Source organism: Myxocyprinus asiaticus, chromosome 9, assembly GCF_019703515.2.
Source record: "Myxocyprinus asiaticus isolate MX2 ecotype Aquarium Trade chromosome 9, UBuf_Myxa_2, whole genome shotgun sequence".
Lineage (NCBI taxonomy): Eukaryota > Metazoa > Chordata > Actinopteri > Cypriniformes > Catostomidae > Myxocyprinus > Myxocyprinus asiaticus.
The window spans coordinates 45,790,862-45,818,158 of NC_059352.1; the positions used below are offsets into that span (position 1 = coordinate 45,790,862).

Sequence of the window (27,297 nt, forward strand, 5' to 3'; positions counted from 1 at the left end):
TGTGGAAATTATTTGGATGGTTTAAAAGAAGTGACTGGTGTCAGAAGCTAGCATTCTGATTAACATGTATAACACTGTATTCCACGGAATAAAGAAACCCTTACAGAAATCTAAACTAGCCGCAAACTTGCAACAAATTAGCCTCTTGTTATTTTCACATACGAATGAGACTTTGATTCGCAGCAAATATTTGCCAGAACTTTGCAGCTCTTCGTCGGTAGTGGTGAACATCTGGCAAACCTTTGGCAACAATGTACAGTTTGCCGCAATCTCATTTGCATGTGAAAATTATCAGTGGCGAATTTGCCATGAACTTTCAATTTTCGTAAGGGAAGTCAGCGTTTGGAACAACATGAGGGTGAGTAAATGAAGGTAGATTTTCATTTTGGTTTGAAATATACCTATCACACAAAATCTTTCTCAAGGGGGCGCGGGGTGGCCCATAAAACCGAAAGCTCCACTGAGCAACATTTAAATCTGGACGTTTTTTTTTTGTCTCATTGTAGGATTGTGCGCACTAAAACCTATAATCGTTCAAATGATATATATAAATATGACATCTGAAATACAAATGAAAATCCGCCTCGTCAATGTGTATTTTTTTTATCCTTCACCAGTCATCACAAACGACTGTGTATGGTCCATCCTCACTAGCGCTGGAAAAAGTAACAAACACCACGTGACAACGCCGTCTTTTGTGATACTTCAGCAGTGGTCTGGAAAACAACTTACAACTAAATAATGACACAGGGAAACTTTATTAGCCATAGCTGAATTTAAAATACACAGTGAAGAGTTAAAATAGGAGATTGATTATTTCTAGACCACTCCCTTTGACCCTATTCGCTTTCTGTGGTGTAACAGCGCGTGATCATGTCTCCCCCGTGTGTTTTATGTTTTGAACCGCAGTCTACGCAATGCATCTTGGGATATACTGTCATGGCGGCGCCCTTACAGCAGAAATGACATCTGACTACAGATTTAATGTAACTCTGTTGATTTTTGCCTCCACATTCTGCCTTATATGTCGGCATATTGAATGAACACAGCGGTGGCCGTACATGTCTTATTGAGTGCGTTGCTCCTTGTTATTTAGTAAGTATGAAACATTACATAAAATGCAGGTTAATAATAATGCTGATAATCTGCTTTAAGATACCGTGATAATATAATAGTGTCGTATTTACTAATGAATGTGAGGGGAAAACTCTTGAGAGTCAACTTACATAACAGTGCTTGTGTATCCCCGTGTTTTTGACAAGTTCCATGTGAAAACCATGTTTATTTGGACAGGTATCATGGTTATACCATGTTTTTGGATACGTACTATGGTAAAAACCATGTTTATTTGAACAAGTATCATGGTTATACCATGTTTTGGATATGTACCATGGTAAAACTATGTTTATTTGGACAAATACCATGGTTATGCCGTGTTTTTGGATATGCACCATGGTAAAACCATGTTTATTTGGACAAGTGTCGTGGTTATACCATGTTTTTGGATATGTACCATGGTAAAACCATGTTTATTTGGACAAGTATCATGGTAAAACCATGTTTATTTGGACAAGTATCGTGGTTATACCATATTTTTGGATATGTACCATGGTAAAACCATGTTTATTTGGACAAGTATCATGGTTATACCATGTTTTTGGATATGTACCATGGTAAAACCATGTTTATTTAGACAAGTATCATGGTTATACCATGTTTTTGGATATGTGCCATGATAAAACCATGTTTATTTGGACAAGTATCATGGTTATACCATGTTTTTGGAGATGTGCCATGGTAAAACCATGTTTATTTGGACAAGCATCATGGTTATGCCATGTTTTTGGATATGCACCATGTTAAAACCATGTTTATTTGGACAAGTATCATGGTTATACCATATTTTTGGATATGTACCATGGTATAACCATGTATATTTGGACAAATACCATGGTTATGCCATGTTTTTGGATATGTACCATGGTAAAACCATGTTTATTTGGACAAGTATCATGGTTATACCATGTTTTTGGATATGTACCATGGTAAAACCATGTTTATTTAGAAAAGTATCATGGTTATACTATGTTTTTGGACAAGTATCATGGTTATACGATGTTTTTGGACAAGTACCATGGTTATACAATGTTTATTTGGACAAGTACCGTGGTTATACAGTGTTTATTTGGACTAGTACCATGGTTATACCATGTTTTTGGACATGTACCATGGTAAAACCATGTTTATTTGCACAAGTACCATGGTTATACCATGTTTATTTGGACAAGGACAGTACCATGGTTACATCATGTTTTTGGACATGTACCATGGTAAAACCATGTTTATTTGGACAAGTACCATGGTTATACCATGTGCTTTTTAATATGTGCCATGGTAAAATCATGTTTAATTAGACAAGTATTATGGTTATACCATGTTTTTGGACAAGTATTATGGTTATACCATGGTTTTTTATGCGTACCATGGTAAACCATGTGTTTTGGAAATGTACCATGGTAATACCATGTTTAGTTGGACAAGTGCCATGGTTATACCATGTTTTTGGCCACATACAATGGTAAAACCATGGGGTTTTTTTGTGTGGAAATTATCATGCTAATGATGCCATGGTCTTTAAAGTACCTTAAAGCACCATGGGAATACCATGGCACATGAATATAGTAATGATTCAGTACTATGTTTTTTTTTGGATACCATCAATGTACAATGGCACCGCCACAATAATTTCTATATGGGGTTGATCAACTTTACTAGTAATATAGTTTCATTTATGTCTGTGTGATATGTCTCTTGCTCTCTTTGTGAAGGTGGAAGCGGGAGCCGGATAAACAATCCACGCAAGTCTTCATTTCAAGCACTTTTCAGTGTCACACAAATGAGTGTTTGCTTTTCAGCAACCAATGCACACACACACAAACTCAGCTGCATGCGTCTCTGTCTCTCTCCTTCGGCAGTCTGGATTGCACTTGTATCCCTCTCCAGCTCTCACTGCAACACAAAGCAGTTGTTAGAGATAATTTCCCATAGGTGTCAATCCTTACCACTCTTCGTCTCCTGGCCTTGCTCTCCACAGACGTCGCTCGGCCACGCCCACATCACCACAGTCTGTTTTCACAACATTGACACTACAGTATGAGAGAGTCACTTTGAATCGTATTGATTGTCCTGATTCCACACATTTACAATTTTATATGTGTACTGTCTAGATGTACTAAGATTAAAGTACATTATGTAAAGTATGGTATATTTGTCTCTTCACGTGAGCTAAAAAGTTCCATTTTCTATAAGAAAAGCTGCTATGAAGCGGATATCAGCCTTGATTGGCAGGACCGCGTCATCCTGTTGGAACTATGGGAGCCCAACTCTACCCCCGTTGCCTGCCTGGGCCCCTGTACCCCCATACACCTGTCCACAAGTCCGGCACCTGGCTGCAAAACAGGTGAAAAAAACAGTATACAGAGTCCACCAATATAAAACCCTTCACTAATGCCTTTCAGAGTGGTCACAACAGTCGAATGCACACAACAAGATTCCAGATTACATTACAAACCAGATTGTTTATGTAATGAGCTGAAAATCTTGTGTTGATTTTGCTGTAGAATAAAGGCAATTTTAAAGCTCAGAAGTTCAAACCGAAACTAGAGAAACAGCAGAAGCAGGAGGTGGAGATCAAACAGAGAATGACTGTGTCTGAACTCGCCAAAGCCATGAATAAAGACGCCGGTAAGTGCTGATGATATTCCTACCATTCAGTAATGAAGAAAATTTAGTCTCCCCTTCCAACTGAAAAAAAGTTGTGCCATAAAAAAAACGCACAATTTATAAGTAGTGTGTTGAATCTGTACGTTTATCAACCCCCTGTAGATCATGTCTATGAGGCCCTGCTCAACACAGATGTAGATCTGGATGAGTTGGAATCCGAAACAGTGCTGGAGGAGAAATGGATTAAAGAAGCTGTGAAGAGATCCGGCATGAAGCACAAATGGGCCAAACTGGTTGAAACCAAAGTCAGAGAAAACAAAGACATCCAAAGACAGTGAGAAGGATTTTAATCATCTAAAATTTGCATTCTGTGGTTTATGATCCCTTTGTAATAAAGTCTGAGATTGAATGAGATGAGACAGAGATTAAGTCAGAGATAGCAGATCTGTAACATGTTGTAGCATGTGGGCCTTAAAGATCACAAACACAGCAAAGAAAGTCTTCAACTTCGGATTAATTCAGTCTTTTAAAATGTGTCCTGGATTGTACAACTGTTTGTAATGGACTTATTTATATTTCCTTATGTTATATATATATATATAACACAATTAGTAATAAATACTTTTATAATTTAGTATTTTCTTAATGTAGTATTTTTAATTTTATATTTATGATTTAGTCCATTTCTGTGGCTTATAAATTGAATTGCATGAATTGTTGTCAGACCTCCTCCAGATCCTGCTCTATTAGTCGCTCGTCCACCAGTGGTGACCATCATGGGTCACGTGGACCACGGAAAAACGACACTGCTGGACAGTCTGAGGAAGAGTCAGATCGCTGCTCAAGAGGCAGGGGGAATCACGCAGCACATAGGGGCTTTTCGGGGTAATGAACTATTAAGCTTACTAGTGCCATATGCCGGGGATTTGTTGTCTACACACCAGAAAAGCAGCAGTTTTCCTTTAAAAACAAGCAAAGACTTACCAAGAATAAAAACATCACCTTTCTTCAATAAGACCTTGATACAAATGTAAAGAATGGCTCAAGCAGAGATCTGTCATGATAATGAATGAGTCTGTCTCCTGTTCAGTTCAGCTACCCTCAGGTGAGAAGATCACTTTTCTGGACACACCTGGACATGCAGCGTTTTATGCCATGCGGGCACGTGGGGCCATGATCACAGATATAGTCATCCTGGTAGTTGCTGCTGACGACGGTGTGATGAAACAGACAATTGAGTCCATACAGCACGCCAAAAAATCCAAAGGTAGCAGACAATTGAAAAAATATTAGGACAATTATAATTATTAAAACATAATCATAGTTTTATATTATGTAAAACCATTATTGTAATATATCATATTTTAATGTAATTATTTAATTTAATACAACTGCATAATTTTTATAATATATAATTATATTAAAATTATATCTGTTCACAATTTACTTATTTAAAAATATGATTATAATATATATATATATATATATATATATATATATATATATATATATATATATATATATATATATATATATATATTCACCGATCAGCCACAACATTAAAACCACCTGCCTAATATTGTGTATGTCCCCCTTGTGCCACCAAAACAACACCAACCTGCATCTCAGTACAGCATTCTTAGATGCTATTCTTCTCACCACAATTGTACAGAGCATTCTCTGTTGACCTCTCTCATCAACAAAGCATTTCCATCCACAGAACTGCTACTCACTGGATGTTTTTTGTTTTTGGCACCATTCGGAGTAAATTCTAGAGACTGTTGTGTGTGAAAATCCCAGGAGATCAGCAGTAACAGAAATACTCAAACCAGCCCATCTGGCACCAACAATCATGTCACAGTCCAAATCACTGAGATCACATTTTTTCCCCATTCTGATGGTTGAGTGAACATTAACTGAAGCTCCTGACCCATATCTGCATGATTTTATGCACTGCACTGCTGTCACACGATTGGCTGATTAGATAATCGCATGGATGATTGTTTGTTCCAGACAGACTGGTTTGAGTATTTCTGTAACTGCTGATCTCCTGGGATTTTCACGCACAAGTCTCAAGAATTTACTCCGAATGGTGCCAAAAACAAAAAACATCCAGTGTAACTGAGTTACACCAAAACTGGTGTAACTGAGTCAGGTTTGTAGGCCTCCTTGCTCACACATGCTTTTTCAGTTCTGCCCACAAATTTTCTTTTGTACTGAGGTCAGGGCTTTATGATGGCCACTCCAATACCTTGACTTTGTTGTCCTTAAGCCATTTTGCCACCTCCAGTTGACTCCAATTAGCCTATCAGAAGCTAATTGGCTACTTGCCTAAAGGCTTGACATCATTTTCTGGAATTTTCCAAGCTGCTTAAAGGCACATCTAACTTAGTGTATGTAAACTTCTGACCCACTGGAATTGTGATATAGTCAATTGAAAGTGAAACAATCTGTCTGAAAACAATTGTTGGAAAAATTACTTGTGTCTTGCACAAAGTAGATTTCCTAAAAGACTAGCCAAAACGATAGTTTCCGAATATTAAATCTGTGGAGTGGTTAAAAAATTTGTTTGAATGGCTTCAACAAGTGTATGTAAACTTCTGACTTAAACTGTATAATATATATATAATTATAATGCTAAAACGTATAAGACCATTTTTATAACATGTAAAATAATTACTAGAATATATTTTTATAATTATTGAATGTAATATATGATGTTAATTATTGAAAATAATAATTGTATTTTATAATATGTAATTCTATTATTATATTTAATAAAAATTTAATATTTTTATCATATAAAATCAGTATTATAATATATAATTATTAAATATAATTATAACATTATTGTTTACACTGATGAGCCAAAACATTATGCCTAATATGCTGTTGGTCCTCCACGTGCTGCCAAAACAGCACCGACCCACCGAGGCATGGACTCTACAAGACCCCCTGAAGGTGTCCTGTGGTATCTGGCACCAAGACATTAGCAGCAGATCCAAGTCCTGTAAGTTGCGAGTTGGAGCTGTCGTGGATTGGACTTGTTGGTCCAGCACATCCCACAGATGCTCAGTTGGATTGAGATCTGAGAAATTTGGAGGCCAGGGCAACACCTTGAACTCTTCCTCAAACCATTCCCGAACAATATGTGCAGTGTGACAGGGTGCATTATCCTGCTGAAAGAGGCCACTGCCATCAGGGAATACCATTGCCATGAAGTGGTGTACCTGGTCTGAAACAATGTTTAGATAGGTGGCATGTGTCAAATTGGCGTCCACATGAATGGCCGGGCCCAGGATTTCCCAGCAGAACATTGCCCAGAGCATCACACTCCCTCCACCGGCTTGTCATCTTCCCACAGTGCATCCTGGTGCCATCACTTCCCCAGGTAAACGGCACACACGTACACGGCCGTCCATGTGATGTAAAGGAAAAAAACAGGACTCATCAGACCAGGCGACCTTCTTCCACTGCTCCAAGGTCCAGTTCCGATGCTCACATGCCCATTGTAGGTTCTTTCGATGGTGGACAGGGATCATCATGGGTACTCTGACTGGTCTGCAGCTATGCAACCCCATAGGCAGCAGGGTGCGATGCACTGTGTGTTGTGACACATTCCTCCCGTAAACATTTTCTGTGACTTTCTGTGTAGACCTTCTGCTGGTTTGGACCAGACGGGACTGCCTTTGTTGCCCTCGCGCATCGATGAGCCTCGGGCATCCAACACCTTGTCGCCGGTTTGTCCCTCCTCGGACCACTGTCGGTAGGATCTCACCACTGCTGACCAAGAGCACATTTCAGAGATGCTCTGCATAAAAATTTGGCCCTTGTCAAAGTCACTCAGGTCTTTACTCCTGCCCATTTCGCCTGCATTCAACACGTTGACTATGAGAACTGATTGTTTGCTTACCATCTAATCTACCCAGACCTTGACATGTGGCCTTGTTAAGAGATGATCAGTGTTATTTGCTTCACCTGTGAGTGGTCATAATGTTTTGGCTTATCCGTGTATAGTTATATCATTATTAAAAAAAATCTTCTTTTTATAATATACTGATGAAATCTTGCTAGAGTCACAGTTCTGTGTTCGTTTTGTCATAAGTTTCAAGGGTTCTCCATGTGAACATGCTTTTATCTGCAGTGCCAATCATTGTTGCCGTGAATAAATGTGATAAACCTCACACCGACCCTCATCGTGTGAAAGAAGAGCTTTTAGCCCATGATGTGGTCTGCGAAGAGTTTGGAGGAGACATTCAGGCCATTCATGTGTCTGCGTTAAAGGTATAGTGACCCCCAAAAATATTTTAACACTTAAGCCACAATTAAAAATGTTTGAATGTCATTGCATTATATTAGTATTGTCAGAATAACAAACAAATATCAAACCACTAGACCATGGTGCACCTTTTTTCCAGAACTAACTTCAATTTTCTTTGCCAATTTTTTAATTACTTTTAACCAACTGGTGTCAAGGTGATTTTAATGAATGTATGAAGTCAGTTCCCCGCAAGTTCACACAGGTGTCCTAGTAAGGAGTAACCACAAGTGTATTTCATCACATTAACTATGGACATGCTTTTCAAAGACTGACAACCAGAAAGTGTCCTTCATTTTAAACAGTATATCTATTGTTTTATTATTTAAAACCTAACAAACTTCTTGTGAAATATTTTGCATGAAAAGTGTGCTTGTGCTATCTTTCTTTATAATAAATGCCACTTTTAAATATTTTGTTATCTAATGCAGTGACATTCATACATTTCTTTTTGTGTGTGTGTGTGTGTGTGTGTGTGTGTGTGTGTGTGTGTGTGCCTTAAAGGGATATTTCACCCAAAAACTAATACTCACTCATGCCATCTCAGATGTGTATGACTTTATTTCTTCTGAACACAAAGATTTTTAGAAGAATATTTCAGCTCTGTAGGTCCTCACAATGCAAGTGAATGGGTACCAACATGTTGAAGCTCCAAAAAGCACTTAAATGCAGCATAAAAGTAATCAATATTACAAATCAATATATTGAAGTCCATTTTTACCATAAATTCTCCTCCCTGCCCAGTAGGTGGCGATATGCACAAAGAATATAAATGGCCATAAACAAACAAAGAAGAATGTGAAAGTGAAAGTGGAGATTAATATAAAAAAATAACTTAAATATTGATCAGTTTCTCACCCACACTTATCAAATCGCTTCTGAACAGTGTCGGGTTCAAGTCCACCTTAGTCGCGTCCGAGTCTTTAAACTATGGAGTCCGAGTCCAGAAGGGACAGAGTCCATAACAGGCCGAGCCTGAATGAATCTGTTCATGAATCTGAATTAAAATTGTAACCGTAAACTCAGCATCAATATTTTAAGCTTATTTTAACCTTCACAACTAAGAAAAACAATTTGTCAATATAAATGAAACAAAAACCCCTTTTTTGCCTTTCATATACATTTTATGATTAGTATACTGCTGAAAAACTTCAAAGTGATTTCAGAATGAAAGCATATGCTTTAGGTGTATGTTGACAAAACTGTCCTTAAACACACTTTTTGTTGCGTTCTGTTGACATTTCTATTATTTGTTGCTTTTTTTCCTCCACATAAACATAGACTAAAGACAGTGAAATTTACATTAGTCATTACAACCAGGGTTATTACTGTTTCAAATGTTAATTTAGTTTTTATTTCATTTTCAATTTGTCCTTTCAAGTTTAGTTTTATCTAAAATGATCCCTATCTAAAGAAATAATAGTCTGTACTGGGTTTTCTTTCTGAGTCTCTATCTGCTTACTGGTTTGGGAAAATACATACAAATGAGTCAACACAGTAGTAATTAGCACTCGCCAAGAAGTTACATCTCACGATTTGACTGTAAATGCTACATTCAAAAACTGTAAAAGCCCACTGATAATATTAGGGCCGTTTAACATGGACATGACAGTATTGTTTAGTTAATTAGTGGAACACGGCACAATGCAGAGCAGTTCTGCGCGCTGCTCGTGCACCTAAGAAACCCTGATGTGTCCGTGTGCGTCTCGCAGCAGCTGCCGCAGAAAATAAAAAATATTTAATATTTGCTTGAGTGTCAGCCCCGTTGGTCTGCAATCATTATGAAATCTTTAAATACCAACCAAAGTAAATTTCACAGAGCTCTTTTACAACTGGACATTCTTTGGTTTCTCCGCATCTTCCGCAGATTTCAGTTCTTCCCAACAGTGGCTATATGATATTGACATCCAGCTTTTGACACTTAGGACAATTGAGGGACTTATACACAACTATTACAAAAGATGTAAACATTCATTGATGCTCAAAAAGGCAACACAAAAACCAAGAACAAAGGGGATGCAAACTTTTGAACAGGATGATTTGTGTAAATTAGAGTAAATTTTGTGTTATGTAGCTTCTGAAGGGCAGTACTACATAATCCTGATTTCTTGTTTTTGTGTATATCTCATACTAAATTGTTAAAAAAGCAATCTGAGTAAACACAAAATACAGTTTTTAAATGATAATGTTATTTATTGAAGCAAAAAATCTATCCAGTACCAACTAGTTTTTAAATCCCCAAATCTATGAAACTGCATTCATAATGGGGTTCAGCTGGACTAGACACACCCAGGCCAAATTACTGCCAGACCTGTTCAATCAAATCAACACCTAAATAGAACTTTTTCAGCAGCATGAAGTTGGCTAAAAGGTCTCACCCAGTAGCACACTATGCCAAGGTAGAAAGAAATCCCAGAAATTATGAGGAAAAAGAAATACATCAGTCTGCGAAGGGTTACAAAGCTATTTCAAAGGCTCTGGGACTCCAAAGAACCACAGTGAGAGCCATTATCTTCAAATGGAGAAAACTTGGCACAGTAGTGAACCTTCCCAGAAGTGGCCGACCTTTCAAAATTCCTCCCAAGAGCACAGCGATGACTCATCCAGTAAGCCGCAAAAAAGCCAAGGACAACATCCAAGGAACAGCAAGCCTCTCTCGCATCAGTATAGGTCACTGTTCATGACTCCACTTTCAGAAAGACACCCACCAAAAATGGCATCCATGGAAGAGTGGTGAGGTGAAAACCTCTGCTAACCCAGAAGAACATTAAGGCTTGTCTGAATTTTGCCAAAACACAACCTTTATGATCCTCAAACCTTTTGGGAGAATGTTCTGTGGACTGATGAGTCGAAAGTGGAACTGTTTGAAAGACAGTGGTCCCGTTACATCTGGCGTAAATCAAACACAGAATTCCACAAAAAGAACATCATATCTTCGGTCAAGCATGGTGGTGGTAGTGTGATGGTGTGGGGATGCTTTGCTGCTTCAGGGCCAGGGTGGCTTGTAATAATTGAGGGAAACATGAATTCTGCTCTCTACCAGAAAATCCTAAAGGAGAACATCTGGTCATCCCTCAGTGAGTTGAAGCTCAAGCACAACTGCATTATGCAGCAAGACAAGGATCCAAAGCACAGGTGAAAGTCCAACTCTGAATGGCTCAAAAGAAGCAAAATTAAAGTTATAGAGTGGCCTAGTCAAAGTCCTGACTTGAACCCGATTGAGATGCTGTGGCAGGACCTTAAATGGGGAGTTCATGCTCAAAAACCCAACAATGTGGCTGAACTAAAGCAATTCTGCAAAGAAGAGTGGGCCAAAATTCCCCCACAGCGTTGTTAAAGACTGATCTCCAGTTATTGGAAGCGTTTGGTTACAGTTGTTCCTGCTAAGGCACAACAAGCTATTAAGTTTAAGGGGGCATTTAGTTTTTCATATAGGTTTTGTATAACTTTTTTGCTTCAATAAAAATATATATATTTGAAAACTGTATTTTGTGTTTACTCTGGTTGCCTTTGTTTTATGTTAAATCTCGTTTGAAGATCTAAAACAATTTAGTATGAAAAATACACAAAATTAGAAGAAATCAGTAAGGGGGCAAATACTTTTCACAGCACTGTAGTTTGTGAATTTTTTTTATTTTATTTTATATTTTATTTTTCAAGATTTAACCACATTTGAGCTTTTTTTTTTTTTTTTTATGTACAAATTTCATATAGCTTATTCTATCCATATAATGTAATACTGCATGTGTAATTATGTCATGTCATGTCAGGTACACATTTAAACACAAAGTTCACAACATTGGAACCTAACATTAAAAATACAATCCCACATCTCAACATTTAAGTGCTTGTACTATGTAAAAAATTGTAGCTGTATGAATTTGAAATTGTCTGATTTACCTCCGTAGTCGTGTGGAAATGAACATTCACAGTTACAGCAAAACAATTTGCATTTTCACGTGTCACATGAAGAAATTGATCGGCTTCTTTTAGCTCATTGTTGAAAATGCATTTTTATCTGGGCATTTCAAACTTGCACTGACTGACATGATGACAAAGAGCGAGAGCACCAAGCTCATGACGTTATTGTCAAGGTAACCAGATACAATTCAGCTGATTTGCTGAAAGACTAAAATGAAAGTATCATGTCAAAACAATGTGCGAAGCAACAAAATTGCTTCTCTTCTCTGCAAATGATACCAGGGACAATAGCGAGAAGGACAATGAGGATATTTCATTTAAGAAAAAATCAGTGAGCCTACAAGCTGAACCCGGGACATAATTTCGGGACACCGGGACACACCTCTTAAATGCATTACGCCTGTGCGTTCGTTTGTGTGCGTTTTGTGTGTGTGTGTTCAGGTATGAAGTTGAAGTCAGAAGTTTACATACACCTTAGCCAAATACATTTAAACTCAGCTTTTCACAATTCCTGACATTTAACCGTAGGAAACATTCCCTGTCTTAGGTCAGTTAGAATCTCTACTTTATTTTAAGAATGTGAAATGTCAGAATAATGGTAGAGAGAATTATTTATTTTAGCTTTTATTTCTTTCATCACATTCCCAGTGGGTCAGAAGTTTGCATACACTTTGTTAGTATTTGGTAGCATTGCCTTTAAATTGTTTAACTTGGGTCAAACATTTTGGTTAGCCTTCCACAAGCCTCTCACAATAAGTTGCTGGAATTTTGGCCCATTCCTCCAGACAGAACTGGTGTAACTGAGTGTATTTCTATCGGATTGAGGTTAGGGCTTTGTGATGGCCACTCCAATACCTTGACTTTGTTGTCCTTAAGCCATTTTGCTACAACTTTGGAGGTATGTTTGGGGTCATTGTCCATTTGGAAGACCCATTTGCGACCAAGCTTTAACTTCCTGGCTGATGTCTTGAGATGTTGCTTCAATATATCCACGTAATTATCCTTCCTTATGATGCCATCTATTGTGTGAAGTGCACCAGTCCCTCCTGCAGCAGAGTACCCCCACAGCATGATGCTGCCACTCCCATGCTTCACTGTTGGGATGGTGTTCTTCAGCTTGCAAGCCTCACCCTTTTTCCTTCAAACATAGTGATGGTCATTATGGCCAAACAGTTCAAATTTTGTTTCATCAGACCAGAGGACATTTCTCCAAAAAGTAAGATCTTTGTCCCCATGTGCACTTGCAAACTGTAGTCTGGCTTTTTTATGGCAGTTTTGGAGCAGTGACTTCTTTCTTGCTGAGCAGCCTTTCAGGTTATGTTGATATAGGACACATTTTACTGTGGATATAGATACTTGTCTACCTGTTTCCTCCAGCATCTTCACAAGGTCCTTTGCTGTTGTTCTGGGATTGATTTGCACTTTTCGCACCAAACTTCGTTCATCTCTAGGAGACAAAATGCATCTCCTTCCTGAACGGTATGATGGCTGCGTGGGCCCATGGTGCTTATACTTGCGTACTATTGTTTGTACAGATGAACGTGGTACCTTCAGGCATTTGGAAATTGCTCCCAAGGATGAACCAGACTTGTGGAGGTCCACAATTTTTTTCTGAGGTCTTGCCTGATTTCTTTTGATTTTCCCATGATGTCAAGCAAAGAGGCACTGAGTTTGAAGGTAGGCCTTAAAATACATCCACAGGTACACCTCCAATTCAGTAGACCTCCTAACAGAAGCTAATTGTCTAAAGGCTTGACATCATTTTCTGAAATTTTCCAGGCTGCTTAAAGGCACATCTAACTTCGTGTATGTAAACTTCTGACCCACTGAAACTGTGATATAGTCAATTAAATGTGAAACAATCTGTCTGTAAACAATTGTTGGAAAAATTACTCATGTCATGCACAAAGTAGATGTCCTAAACGACTTGCCAAAACAATAGTTTGCAAATATTAAATCTGTGGAGTGGTTAAAAAATGAGTTTTAATGACTTCAAAAGTAATTGTATGTAAACTTGTGACTTCAACTGTGTATGGTTTATAAGGACCATTCACTAGCACTATTCTAGATCATACATATGTAATTATGCTATAAACTAAGTGTCCTCAAACCAAAAGGCTTAAAAATCATACTAAACAATGTTTTTTTTTGTTTTTGTTTTTTGAAAATGTAAAAATGCTGAAAGTTTTCTGTGAGGGTTAGGTTTAGGGGATAGCATATATAGTTTGTACAGTATAAAATACATTATGGCTATGGAGAGTCCTCGTAAACCACAAATACCAACATGTGTGTATGTGTGTGTGTGTTTGCTAACACGGTGAATCAAACTCTGGCTTTATTTCTGTTTCGTTATCTTTGTTTTGTTTTTTTATTTTTCATTGCATCACAAATGCCATGGACTCGGCTGGACTCGGAAATAAAGCCAGAGTCTGAAAGGCTCAAGTCCGAGTGACAAGTCCAAGTCCATTAAAATTGGACTCGTGACTTGGACTCGGACTCCAGTCCCGCAACTCTACTTCTGAAGATATGGCTTTAACCACTGGAGTCTTATGGATTACTTTTATGCTACCTGTATGTCCTTTTGGAGCTTAACAATTGTGGCACCCATTCACTTGTGTTGTAAGGACCTACAGAGCTGAAATATTCTTCTAAAAATATTTGTGTTCACCATAAGAAAGAAAGTCATACACATCTGGGATCAATTTTGTGTGAACTATCTCTTTAAGTGGCCAGATACATTGTGAGTTGTCCTCTTAAAGTGACAGTGATTTGTCTGTGTTTGTATTTGTTCAATCTCTGTATTTTCATGTAACCTGGTTTTTTGACTACTGTATCCCATAACAAGTAGGAATTATCATATGTGAATATGGCAGCAATTACAGTGTCCTTTCTCTTCAGGGGGATAATTTGTTAGAGCTGGCTGAAGCCACAGTGACGCTAGCAGAGGTTCTAGAGCTGAAGGCCGACCCCACAGGACTGGTAGAAGGAACAGTTATAGAGAGCCGCACTGACAAAGGCAAAGGGTGAGTGTCCACATAGTGGCAGAGGCTAATAAGAATAGAATAAGAACTAGACTATTATACTTCCTTAAGTAAATTTGAGTGGTGCTTGCCCATGCAAAACTCACCGTCAATATGCTAGGATTGTGGAAGGTGGTTGTCTGGGCATTGCTCTGCAGTTGCTTAGGTGTTTTGGGTGGTTGCTGTGGTTTTCTAGGTGGTAACTTACTAGCCCAAGTCAAAATAGTCCACCCCCAAGTCTGTATGATATTCTCGGATCCTCCTTCAATCAGGGGCGGATCTAGAATTGTTTTATTGGGTGGCAAGGGGGTGGCATGCAGACTAAGGGTGGCAACACCAAAGCAAGCGCTCGAGCGTAGTTCTTATAGATTAAGGTACCAAGCTTCATTGCAACAAGTACTAGTTCATTTAATTGGAGTCACTATCATATTACAAATGTCCATGAATTTGCAATACAACTTCATTTCCACAGGAACCACATAGTAACCATTTTGCAACATAAAAAAATATATATACATGTATATTTTTTGCATAATAAAAAACAAGTAACAAAATGTATATCAACAGAGCACCAAGACATTGTCTATTAAACACATCTACAAATTCTAAATGTTCCTAAGCTTCACATATAGAACCGGCAATCTGGACAAAACGTCACCACCTTATGCATGGCAATTTTTTTTATTTTGTTAAGTGTACCCATGGATGAAAAATGCATGCATATCCCATGTTATTCTGCTAATAAAGTCCTGTAGGCCTATCACCTTTGTAACAGCTGGAATAAGTCATTTGGAAGCAAAGATTAACACACATTTATGTCTAAATAAAAATAAACTGTGCAAAAAATTGCAATGTAGGGGGCAGTGCTGCAAAACTCATGAATATTAATTATGCTATGTTCAGTAAAAGATTATTTTAAATTACCTGTTTCAATCAACAGTCATTCTTAATGACCGATTCAAGCACCCACATACAGTGCATCCGGAAAGTATTCACAGCGCTTTACTTTTTCCACATTTTGTTATGTTACAGCCTTATTCCAAAATGGATTAAATTCATTAAATTCAAAATTCTACAAACTATACCCCATAATGACAACATGAAAGAAGTTTGTTTGAAATCTTTGCAAATTTATAAAAAAAAACAAAAAAAAAAAAGAAAAAGAAAAAAAAAATCACATGTACATAAGTATTCACAGCCTTTGCTCAATACTTTGTTGAAGCACCTTTGGCACCAATTACAGCTTCAAGTCTTTTTGAGTATGATGCTTCAAGCTTGGCACACCTATTTTTGGGCAGTTTCTCCCATTCTTCTTTGCAGGACCTCTCAAGCTCCATCAGGTTGGATGTGGAGCGTTGGTGCACAGCCATTTTCAGATCTCTCCAGAGATGTTCAATCGGGTTCAAGTCTGGGCTCTGGCTGGGCCACTCAAGGACATTCACAGAGTTGTCCCGGAGCCACTCCTTTGTTATCTTGGCTGTGTGCTTAGGGTCGTTGTCCTGTTGGAAGATGAACCTTCGCCCCAGTCTGAGGTCCAGAGCACTCTGGAGCAGGGTTTCATCAAGGATGTCTCTGTACATTGCTGCACTCATCTTTCCCTCGATCCTGACTAGTCTCCCAGTTCCTGCCGCTGAAAAACATCCCCACAGCATGATGCTGCCACCACCATGCTTCACTGTAGGGATGGTATTGGCCAGGTGATGAGCAGTGCCTGGTTTCCTCCAGACATGATGCTTACCATTCAGGCCAAAGAGTTCAATCTTTGTTTCTCATGGTCTGAGAGTCCTTCAGGTGCCTTTTGGCAAACTCCAGGCAGGTTCTCATGTGCCTTTTACTGAGGAGTGGCTTCCTTCTGGCCACTCTACCATACAGGCCTGATTGGTGGAGTGCTTCAGAGATGGTTGTTCTTCTGGAAGGTTCTCCTCTCTCCACAGAGAAATGCTGGAGCTCTGTCAGAGTGACCATCGGGTTCTTGGTCACCTCCCTGACTAAGGCCCTTCTCCCCCGATCGCACAGTTTGGCCGGGCGGCCAGCTCTAGGAAGAGTCCTGGTGGTTCCAAACTTCTTCCATTTACGGATGATGGAGGCCACTGTGCTCATTGGGACCTTCAATGCTGCAGAAATTTTTCTGTACCCTTCCCCAGATCTGTGCCTCGATACAATCCTGTCTCGGAGGTCTACAGACAATTCCTTGGACTTCATGGCTTGGTTTGTGCTCTGACATGCACTGTTAACTGAGGGACCTTATATAGACAGGTGTGTGCCTTTCCAAATCATGTCCAATCAACTGAATTTACCACAGGTGGACTCCAATCAAGTTGTAGAAACATCTCAAGGATGATCAGTGGAAACAGGATGCACCTGAGCTCAATTTTGAGTGTCATGGCAAAGGCTGTGAATACTTATGTACGTGATTATTTTCGTTTTTTATTTTTAATAAATTTGCAAAGATTTCAAACAAACTTCTTTCACATTGTCAATATGGGGTTTTGTTTGTAGAATTTTGAGGAAAATAATGAATTTAATCCATTTTGGAATAAGGCTGTAACATAACAAAATGTGGAAAAAGTGAAGCGCTGTGAATACTTTCCGGATGCACTGTATTTCACATAATATGATTATTTCATCTCTACATCTGCCACTATCAGTCTTGGGATTTTGTTAATCAGTAGATGAATACATAGATCAGCACTTTGATTAAGAACATGACTGACTGATCTAGTGGTAACTTTTTGCCTTTAGTTTTTAGAGGTTTTGAATTCTAATTCGCCCAAATATAACTTTTTATTTTAATAGATAAAAAGAATGCATCTGTACGTCAGTGGATGGGTGTTACACTTTAAAAATAAAATGCAATAACAGATGCGGGGAGACGAGAGTAGCGGAAACAGACACATTTATTGACAGTTCTGTATATGAAAAAAACAGCGAACTCCGAAGTTCAGACAGCGACAACCACAAACTCTCCGCACCAGCAGCAGGAACCCAGAAAAAATTTCAATATGTGCCTGAGCGCCTTTGAATGAGATGACACAGCTCACGAACAACCGTCTCCCTTCGCACAACCCAGCCATGAAACACTCAGTTTATATAGGGAGGAAACACACTGCGCACCGGTGCGCCCCATCAACAATCAGCTCACCTGGATACAGCACACCTGAGATTGATTAATAAGAGAGAGGAAGAGAAAGAGAAAAAGACAACACACACACACTCTCTACATACACACAAACAATACGGCCAAGAAGGTCATCACAATGGGGGACACGGAAAGAGCGCAAGCTGCGGAAACACTGCCAACACTAATCGACGCTGATAACAGCCGCAACGGACAGTTATCATAACATTCAAAGTAACACATTCCAGCGCCGGATCGCCAGTCAAAACACATACAGATAAAATAGAATCTCCTAGTCAAGAACTGGAAATGTTTCATCTGGCTTATACACATACCTGATGAAAGCTATTTCAAAAAGTGGCACATCTCGTCCGTCTCAACCCATAATTGAGAGTGATGTATCTAATAATCATTTAGTGAAACTTGGAAACAACTGAGAAATTCATCTTTTACCTCTTTTTTTCAATGTATTTGTCCATGTGGTCATTGTTGTTGAGGAAATAAGCTCATCAACCCGCAAGAGCCCAAACAGTGTACACGTGCTGCAATAGTAGGTAGGCGATTGGTTGATGTTGTGATTGGCCGCTACAGCTGGTGTAAACAATCATGGGATTGGTTGCTGCTGAAATTAATCACTCTATGGGTCAGTTTGATATGAATAAACCCCTACACAATGTCAACGTCAACTATAATATACTTACATTTATATTTAATTCATTTGGATACTTATGTTGGGGTGCCAGATGGGGTACATCTGGTATATCTGCCCCACCTTCAGTGTATATCTGTGAGATTTTGTTTCACCTGTTGTATCATTTTATGTGAAAAACATAAGTCTTAGATAAGTAATAACACACCTCTCCTCAGTGACTAATCAAATTTGAGGTATCGTCATTCTATCCGTTGCTCAAAACGATGCTATATGAGTTACAAACCAAAGTATAATACTTAGGGTTAGGGGTTTGTTCAAATCCCTAAACTTAAGTTTGGGCAATAAAACTAGTAGTGATCTTCCACAGGCCTGTTACTACAGCGATCATCCAGCGTGGCACCCTGAGGAAGGGCTGTACGCTAGTGGCGGGAAAGTGCTGGGCTAAAGTGCGCTTCATGTTTGATGAGTATAATCAATTGGTGACTGAGGCCGGGCCCAGCATCGCTGTGGAGATTGTGGGCTGGAAAGATCTTCCCTCAGCTGGTGAGGAGATACTGGAGGTGGAATCAGAGGTATCTACTTAACATACTTGTATTTTGTTTTCTAAAGTCCACTTATAATGTTAGTCATGGTTTCATGGTTTCAGTTGCACCTAAAATGTTATAATTCCGTTTTTCATTGTGAGCATTTTCGAAATTTGACCCTTAAACAGGTTGTTTTTGCTACTGTAGCTTTAAGACTTGTATTTTCAAATTAACTGTTATGATTAGCTAACCTCTGTGCATTGGTGTTGCTGATAGTTAGGTAGAAATCTTCTTTCAGTAAATGGTCACAAAAATGTCTCAGTAAAAATATTTATTTTTATCTTATATATCTTCAATGAAAAGAAGTGTTCCCCAAAAATGAAAATTCTCTCCATAATTTCTCACCCATATGCCGTCTCAAACTCGAATGACTTTCTTCCCCGAAACACAAACTAACATATTTTAATTGAGGTTGAATGTATGTTTGTCCATACAATGGACCATTCACTTGCATTGTTAAAAAAACTAAGGAGCTGATAGTGGACTTCATCAAGAAACGGACTAGATCCTATACTCCTCTCAGGGTCAACGGGACCACTGTTTAGAGGGTGCGTACTTTCAAATACTTGGGTGTGATTATCTCAGAGGATTTGACATGGTCATCACACATAAAACAGCTAATCAAGAAAGCACACCAACGCCTTTACTACCTTAGACACCTAAGGTGGTTTGGATTGCACACCCAGATTCTGAACACTTTTTGTACACACGATTGAAAGCATTTTAACTGGAGGTTATTGCCTGGTATGGGAATTGCACCCTACAAAACCGTAAATCCTAGCGGAGAGTGGTATGAACTGCTGAAGGAATCATCCGGTGTGCTCTCCTAGAACTGTAGGACATATACAACAGAAGGTGCAGGACCAAGGCCAGTAAAATATTTAAGGACTCTAGCCACCCTAACAATAGCATGTTTACATCGCTGCGGTCAGGACGCTGTTATCGTTGTCTCAAATCGCTGTCTCAAAGCCAATACAGAGAGGCTCAGGAAGAGCTACTTTCATCAAGATTTATGAATGGGTTATGAATGAATGAAGTCACTGATTGACTACGTGGAACTTTAAACCTCATGAGCCAATTGACTCACTTACGCACTAGGTCACTTTGCACTCATGTACGCACTTATATTGAAATTTCGTATATAATGCATATTATAGCCTACACGTACATGTATGTGTATGTATATGCAGTATATATGCAGATTATAGGTGCAAATATAAATTAATGTATATATATATACACTACCGGTCAAATGTTTTGAAACACTTGACTGAAATATTTCTCATGATCTTAAAAATTTATCTGAAGGTGTATGCTTAAATGTTTGAAATTAGTTTTGTTGACAAAAATATAATTGTGCCACCATATTCATTTATTTCATTATAAAACTAAAATGTAATAAAAATAAAAAAAAGTTTTTGAAATTGATGACTTGGACAAAATAATTAAGAAAAGCAGACAATAAGTGCCCAACATAGATGGGAACTCCTTCAATACTGTTTAAAAAGCATCCCAGGGTGATACCTCAAGAAGTTGGTTGAGAAAATGTCAAGAGTACATGTCTGCAAATTCTAGGCAAAGGGTGACTACTTTGAAGATGCTAAAATATAACATAGTTTTGACTTATTTTGGATTTTGTTTAGTCACAACATAATTCCCATAGTTCCATTTATGTTATTCCATAGTTTTAATGACTTTACTATTATTCTAAAATATACAAAAAAAAAAAAAATTATAATAAAGAATGAGTGTTTCAAAACTTTTGACCGGTAGTGTGTATGTATGTGTGTATATATATATATATATATATATATATATATATATATATATGGATATATATATAATATTATAATTATATTATATTCCTCTATTATCTATATTTATATTACTTAAATACCATCTTGGACTGGAGCTGTTTTGCAGGAAAATAATTTTACTGCCTATGCCTTGTGTATATGTGTGTGACAATAAAAAGACTTATGACTTGTATGGACAAACAGACATCATATCTCCATTAAAATATCTTTGTTTGTGTTCCACGGAAGAAAGAAAGTCATACAGGTTTGAGACGACATAAGGGTGAGAAATGATGAGAGAACTTTCATTTTTGGTTAATCTATTCCTTCGAAGGGTTAGTTCACCCCAAAATTAAAATGTGGTCATTACATTATCATGTAAGGCAGAATGTTAGCCTCAGTCACCTTTCACTTTCATTGTATTGAAAAAAGATGCAGTGAATGTGGATGGTGGCTGAGGCTAACATTCTGCCTAACATCTCCTCCTGTGTTTGGGGTAGAAACAAACTTAATTTAAGGTATTTTCTCTGAAAACAAGTCTTATCATCTTACGCAAATTTCCCTTTCAAGTAAATGTATCTTGTTTTTAGGGTGTTTAGATTATTTTACTAGGAAACGAGACAAAAATACGAACTTATACAAACTCACTAAACTGAAATCATATAAAGGAAATATATTTTTCTCTTAGCAAAGGGCTCGTGAGGTGGTGGAGTGGCGCAGCTATGTGGAAGAGCAGGACAAGTTGAAAGAGGACCAGCAGGCCATTGAAGCCAAGCAGAGAGAGCATCAAGAAGGCTATAAGAAGGAGAGGGAGAGCATGGCCCATCTGACCTGGAAAAAGAGAAGGGCGGTCATGTACCGAGCCAACAAACACAAACACGCCCACAGGGTCAGTGAGAAAACGGAGACAGAGGAACTCTTGCTGCCCGTCATCATCAAAGGTGAGATGCAGGTCTTTTGTAGAGTTGACAATTTTAGCAACTTTGAAAGATGCATGAGGATTGTAAAGACAACATGAAATCAACATTTCTTAAAGGTGCTGTAAGCAAACGTTTTCATTTTAACTTTTCACATTTTAGAGAGAAATTGAATTGTGATATCAGAATAATGTTTTTCTCAGGCGATGTGGATGGCTCAGTGGAGGCCATTTTGAACATTCTGGAAAGTTACGATGCTGATGACCAGTGCCAGTTAGATGTGGTGCATTTTGGTGTGGGAGACATCTCTGAGTGTGACATTAACATGGCAGAGACATTTTCAGGTGGGAATCCACAGAAGTCATTTTAAAAAAAGAACTTCAAAGGGATAGTTCACGCAAAAATGATAATACTCATCATTTATGCAAACTCGTATGACTTCGATTTTGATTTCCCGCCCAAAGCAATCATATTGCTTCAGAAGACGTGGAGTAATCCACTCGAGTCATATGGATTACATTTATGCTGCCTTTGTGTCCTTTTTAAGCTTGAAAAAAAGGACCCCATTGACTTACATTGTACAAAAACACCTCATATACTCTTCAAAATATCTTTGTTTTTGTTACACTTTATTTTAATGTGTCCTTGTTACACTGTAATTACACAAGTAATTACTGATTATTACTAATTAACAACATGTACTTACTATAGGTTCAGGGTTAGGGTAAGAGTTTAGTTTAGGAATAGTTGCTTGTAACTACACATTATTTACTGTTATTACTATATTAAATACATGTAGTATGTCTAACATGGAAACATTAAAATAAAGTGTTACCCTTTGTTTTCAGAAGAAAGAAAGTCATACAAGTTTGGGACGGTATGAGGGTTAGTAAATGATGAGATCATTTTTATTTTTGGGTGAACTATCCCTTTCAATCACTGCTAACCTGTGAGACTGACATTGATTTGAGTCCTTGCACTGCAAAAAATAATTTGCTTTAGGTAATTTTTGTCATGCCTTTCAGATAAAATATCTAAAATTCTTAAAACAATGCTGTATACATTTACTTAAGAGGTAAATCTCAAGGTCTTGTTTTCAGAGAAATCATAACAAAACAACGTGAAGTGGGGTAAGAAATATAAACTTAAAGGGATAGTTCACCTAAAAATGAAAAGTCTCATCATTTACTCACCCTCATGCCATCTCAGATGTGTATGACTTTCTTTCTTCCGCTGAACAGTAATTAAGATATTTAGAAGAATATTTCAGCTCTGTAGGTCCATACAATGCAAGTGAATGGGTACCCAAATGTTTCAGATCCAAAAGCCTATAAAGGCAGCAAAAAAGAAATTCATAAGACTTCAGAGGTTAAATCTATATCTTCAGAAGCGATATGATAGGTATGGGTGAGAAACAGATCAATATTTAAGTCCTTTTTTACTATAAATCTCGACTTTCATTTTGACATTCTTCTTATTCGTCTTTTGGCGATTTGCATTCTTTGTGCATATCGCCACCTACTGGGCTGGGAGGAGAATTTACTGAGAAAATTTACTTAAATATTAATCTCACTCACACCTAACCACTGGAGTCTTGTGGATTACATTTATGTTGCCTTTATGTGCATTTTGGAGCTTCAATGTTTTGGTACCCATTCACTTAAATTGTGAGGACCAATAGAGCTGAAAAATTCTTCAAAACATCTTTGTGTTTAGCAGAAGAAAAAGTCATACACATCTGGGATGGTGATTATGAAATGATTATGAGTAAATGATTAGAGAATTTTCATTTTTGGGTGAACTATCCCTTTAATTCAAGGGGAAAACAAGTATATTTTTCTCATACCATTGACAGTTTCTTGTTTTAAGTGTAAACCTCACTAAAATTTTTAGATTTCTCTGAATACAAGACGTAATATCTCATGTCAAGTAAATGTATCTTGTTTAAAGGATGTTTACAATAAATATTATCACTGGAAAACAAGCCAAAAATACTAGTAATAAAATGATTGTTGCAGTGAGATTACTTTGATAGGATAAAATTGACCATGTATTATTTTCAGGTGTTCTCTTTTTATCTCATTTACTGGACAGGTACCATATATGGGTTTAATGTAGCTGCAAATAAATCAGTTCAGCAAATGGCTGCTAAGAATGGAATTCCCTTAAGATTACACAAAGTCATCTACAAACTAATAGATGAACTGAAAGAGGATCTGAGCAGTAAACTGCCCCCAACCACAAAGGAAAATATAATTGGTAAGCTTACTGTTTCACTATAATATCATTGCAGATAAACTCTTTTTTTTTATTATTATTATTATTATTATTATTATTATTATTATTATTGTAATAATTTTTTTTTAAAATAGTTGACCCAATAAATTGTTGGGTGTGTTGACAACTCATGTTGTTCGATACCTGTATGACCTTTCTTATGCGGAACACAAAAGGAGATATTGAATATTGCAGGCCGTCTTCTCAATACAATGGCAGATAGCGCCTCACTTTAAATCTTAAAAAAGGTTTCAGTAACACTTTCTATGAAGCCTATATTTATAATGCATTGTAAAGGCATTATAAATGCATTATAATGCATTCATAATGTCTCCTATAAGACACTTTGTAAATGTTACTTCTCATAAATAATTGTAACTACAGTTATAATACATTATACAGTAATTACTAAACCTATTTATAGTTATACCTTAAAGAGTATAATGCATTATAACACAGTTGACATCCAATTTTATTTGCAGAAGTAATGTAATATATATGTTAGATTGTATAAGTGCTGTCATGCAAAAGCTGCATAGCGTCAACACTTTAAAAAAAAAAAAAAAAATTCTCTCAATTTGGAATGCCCAATTCCCACTACTTAGCAGGTCCTTGTGGTGGCACAGTTACTCACCTCAATCCGGGTGATGGAGGACAAGTTTCAGTTGCCTCCGCTTCTGAGACTGTCAATCCGTGCATCTTATCACGTGACTCGTTGTGCATGACACCGTGGAGACACAGCATATGGAGGCACATGCTACTCTCCACGATCCACGCACAACTTACCACGCGCCCCATTGAGAGCGAGAACCACTAATCGCGACCACGAGAAGGTTACCCCATGTGACTCTACCCTCCCTAGCAACTGGGCCAATTTGGTTGCTTAGGAGACCTGGCTGGAGTCACTCAGCACACCCTGGATTCGAACTCGTGACTCCAGGGGTGGTAGTCAACGTCAATACTCGCTGAGCTACCCAGGCCCCAGCGTCAACACCCTTAAGGCTTTATGACATGATCATATACCATTATAAGTGGTCTTGGCCTACTTTAAGTTGCAAACAATGTCTTTTTATACACAGCCATAACATGAACTCGTAACATACAATACAATCAAGCCTATAAGTTATATAAAAAATGCACAAAATACAATACATTTTGAGACCATAAAATATATCCCATGTTACCCAACAGGGTGTAATTTAGTGGCCATAGACTTAATGAAAAAAATATAATAAATAAAGCTTGCAATTTTATGGAAGTACATTATAAGTATTTTACAAGCTTGACATTTAATGTCTTATAACCTCTTAAAAATATCAAATGGATGTTTAGAAGAAGACATTTCTTTTGTCACTTGAACCATACCTAATATATACAATGTATAAAACATTAGAACTTAAATATAAATAAAATGTGATCTTGATTATGTTATAATGCATTAGACTTCAAAGTATAGCTATGAATAGGTAAGCATTATTATGTGTTATAATTGTAGTTACAATCATTTACGAGAAGTTATAAGATATTATAAGGTGTATTATGAGACATTACAAATGCATTATAATGCATTTATAATGCCTTTACAATGCATCATATATATGGGCTTCATAGAAAGTGTTACTGTATTATCGTATGCCTTCAGAAGACTTGGAATATGATGCTACATGGACTACTTTTATGATACGTTTGGGTCATAAAAAAACGTTTAAGCTAAAGTGAGTCACTATCCACAGCCAATGTATTCTAAAAACATACCAAGATATTCATTAAAACATCTCCTTTTGTGTTCCTCATAAGTCATAAGGGTTTGGAACGGCATGTGGGTGAGTAAATTAGTTCATTTTGGGGGGCTGAATTATAGTCATTTTTCCCTGATCAGTCATTGTTGACTAAAACTTATATAATAATGCTACGTTTATAGAATAATTGATAGTTTGTCTTGAATGTTGTTTTCTCTCCCTTGTACTTCAGGTGAGGCCTCAGTTCTGACGATGTTTTATGTGACACTGGGGAAAAAGAAGATCCCAGTGGCTGGCTGTAGAGTTCAGAAGGGTCAACTGGACAGAAAGATGAAATTCAGGCTCATCCGAGGCAGAGATGTTCTCTGGGAAGGTAATCCAACGGCAGAGCAACAAAAAATACTGAGAGATACTATGATCAAACATTTTGTTTGTTTTCAGTGTTTGTTGTAAGGGCTGTTCACAACTAACCGTTTTGCATCCATCTGCAGTGATTTCCAATTGTTTTTTTTTATGTAAAAGTGCTAGATGGACGTTTTTGACCGTTGTGACGCATCTACCTTTTTTTAGACTCCGTTTCAAGTTTTACAAAGGTGTCTCTGCGTTCTGTTATATTCCTTGCACTGCGTCTTGCTTTTAGTGCAAGAATGCATTCGGTCTTAATGGCCCCTAATAGATGCAGTTTTTTTAAAATGCTTTTGTTGAATTTTATTGGTTGTGTATAAAACAAAAATCTGTTCTGAATGTTTCCTTCGCTTTGTCTTCAGGTTCTGTAACAACACTGAAACATCTTAAGGACGATGTGTTGACAGTAAAGACCGGTATGGAATGTGGGCTTTCTCTGGATAATGAAGATTTTGAATTCAAACCCGGGGATGAAATAGTTTGTTACAGTGAATCTGAGACAAAAAAGAAAATATCTTGGGATCCTGGATTTTAAGGGACTGATGAATAAGTATACTATGGTACACTTAAGCTGACATTAGTATAAAATAAAAAACCCACAATCACTGCTACCAACACATTAAAATAACAGTAACATCTACAGCAGTTGAACATCTGTATTTTGACTCAACATAGCCAGACTGAACTCTCTAATTTAGATGTACATAATCTAATTTAAATAAACAAGTGAGAAGAGTTCCCATGTTTTAATTGCCTTAGTTGTACAACTAAAACTGATCAAGATTTATATTTTTATTGTGGCTTTTTCTATTGCAAAGTTAAGATCT

General features: G+C 37.5%; 1 protein-coding gene across 3 annotated transcripts; it reads left to right on the plus strand.

Annotated features, from left to right (window-relative positions):
* Positions 1–907: 907 nt before the first annotated feature.
* On the plus strand, positions 908–27,206 carry LOC127446238 (translation initiation factor IF-2, mitochondrial-like). 3 transcript variants are annotated; one of them, XM_051706991.1, is made up of 15 exons: positions 908–1,095; positions 2,829–3,151; positions 3,310–3,460; positions 3,621–3,744; positions 3,886–4,057; positions 4,448–4,608; positions 4,814–4,990; positions 7,868–8,007; positions 14,861–14,985; positions 19,120–19,324; positions 21,821–22,073; positions 22,253–22,393; positions 24,144–24,308; positions 26,298–26,438; positions 26,833–27,206. In XM_051706991.1, the coding sequence occupies exons 3-15, from the start codon at positions 3,320–3,322 to the stop codon at positions 27,003–27,005; spliced, it is 2,118 nt and encodes a 705-aa protein (XP_051562951.1). In that variant the 5' UTR covers positions 908–1,095; positions 2,829–3,151; positions 3,310–3,319; the 3' UTR covers positions 27,006–27,206. The 3 variants fall into 3 exon arrangements, with proteins under 3 accessions (XP_051562951.1, XP_051562952.1, XP_051562953.1); XM_051706992.1 differs by having other exon boundaries at positions 3,315–3,460; XM_051706993.1 differs by lacking the exons at positions 908–1,095; positions 2,829–3,151; positions 3,310–3,460; positions 3,621–3,744; positions 3,886–4,057 and having other exon boundaries at positions 4,494–4,608; positions 4,819–4,990.
* Positions 27,207–27,297: the final 91 nt, after the last annotated feature.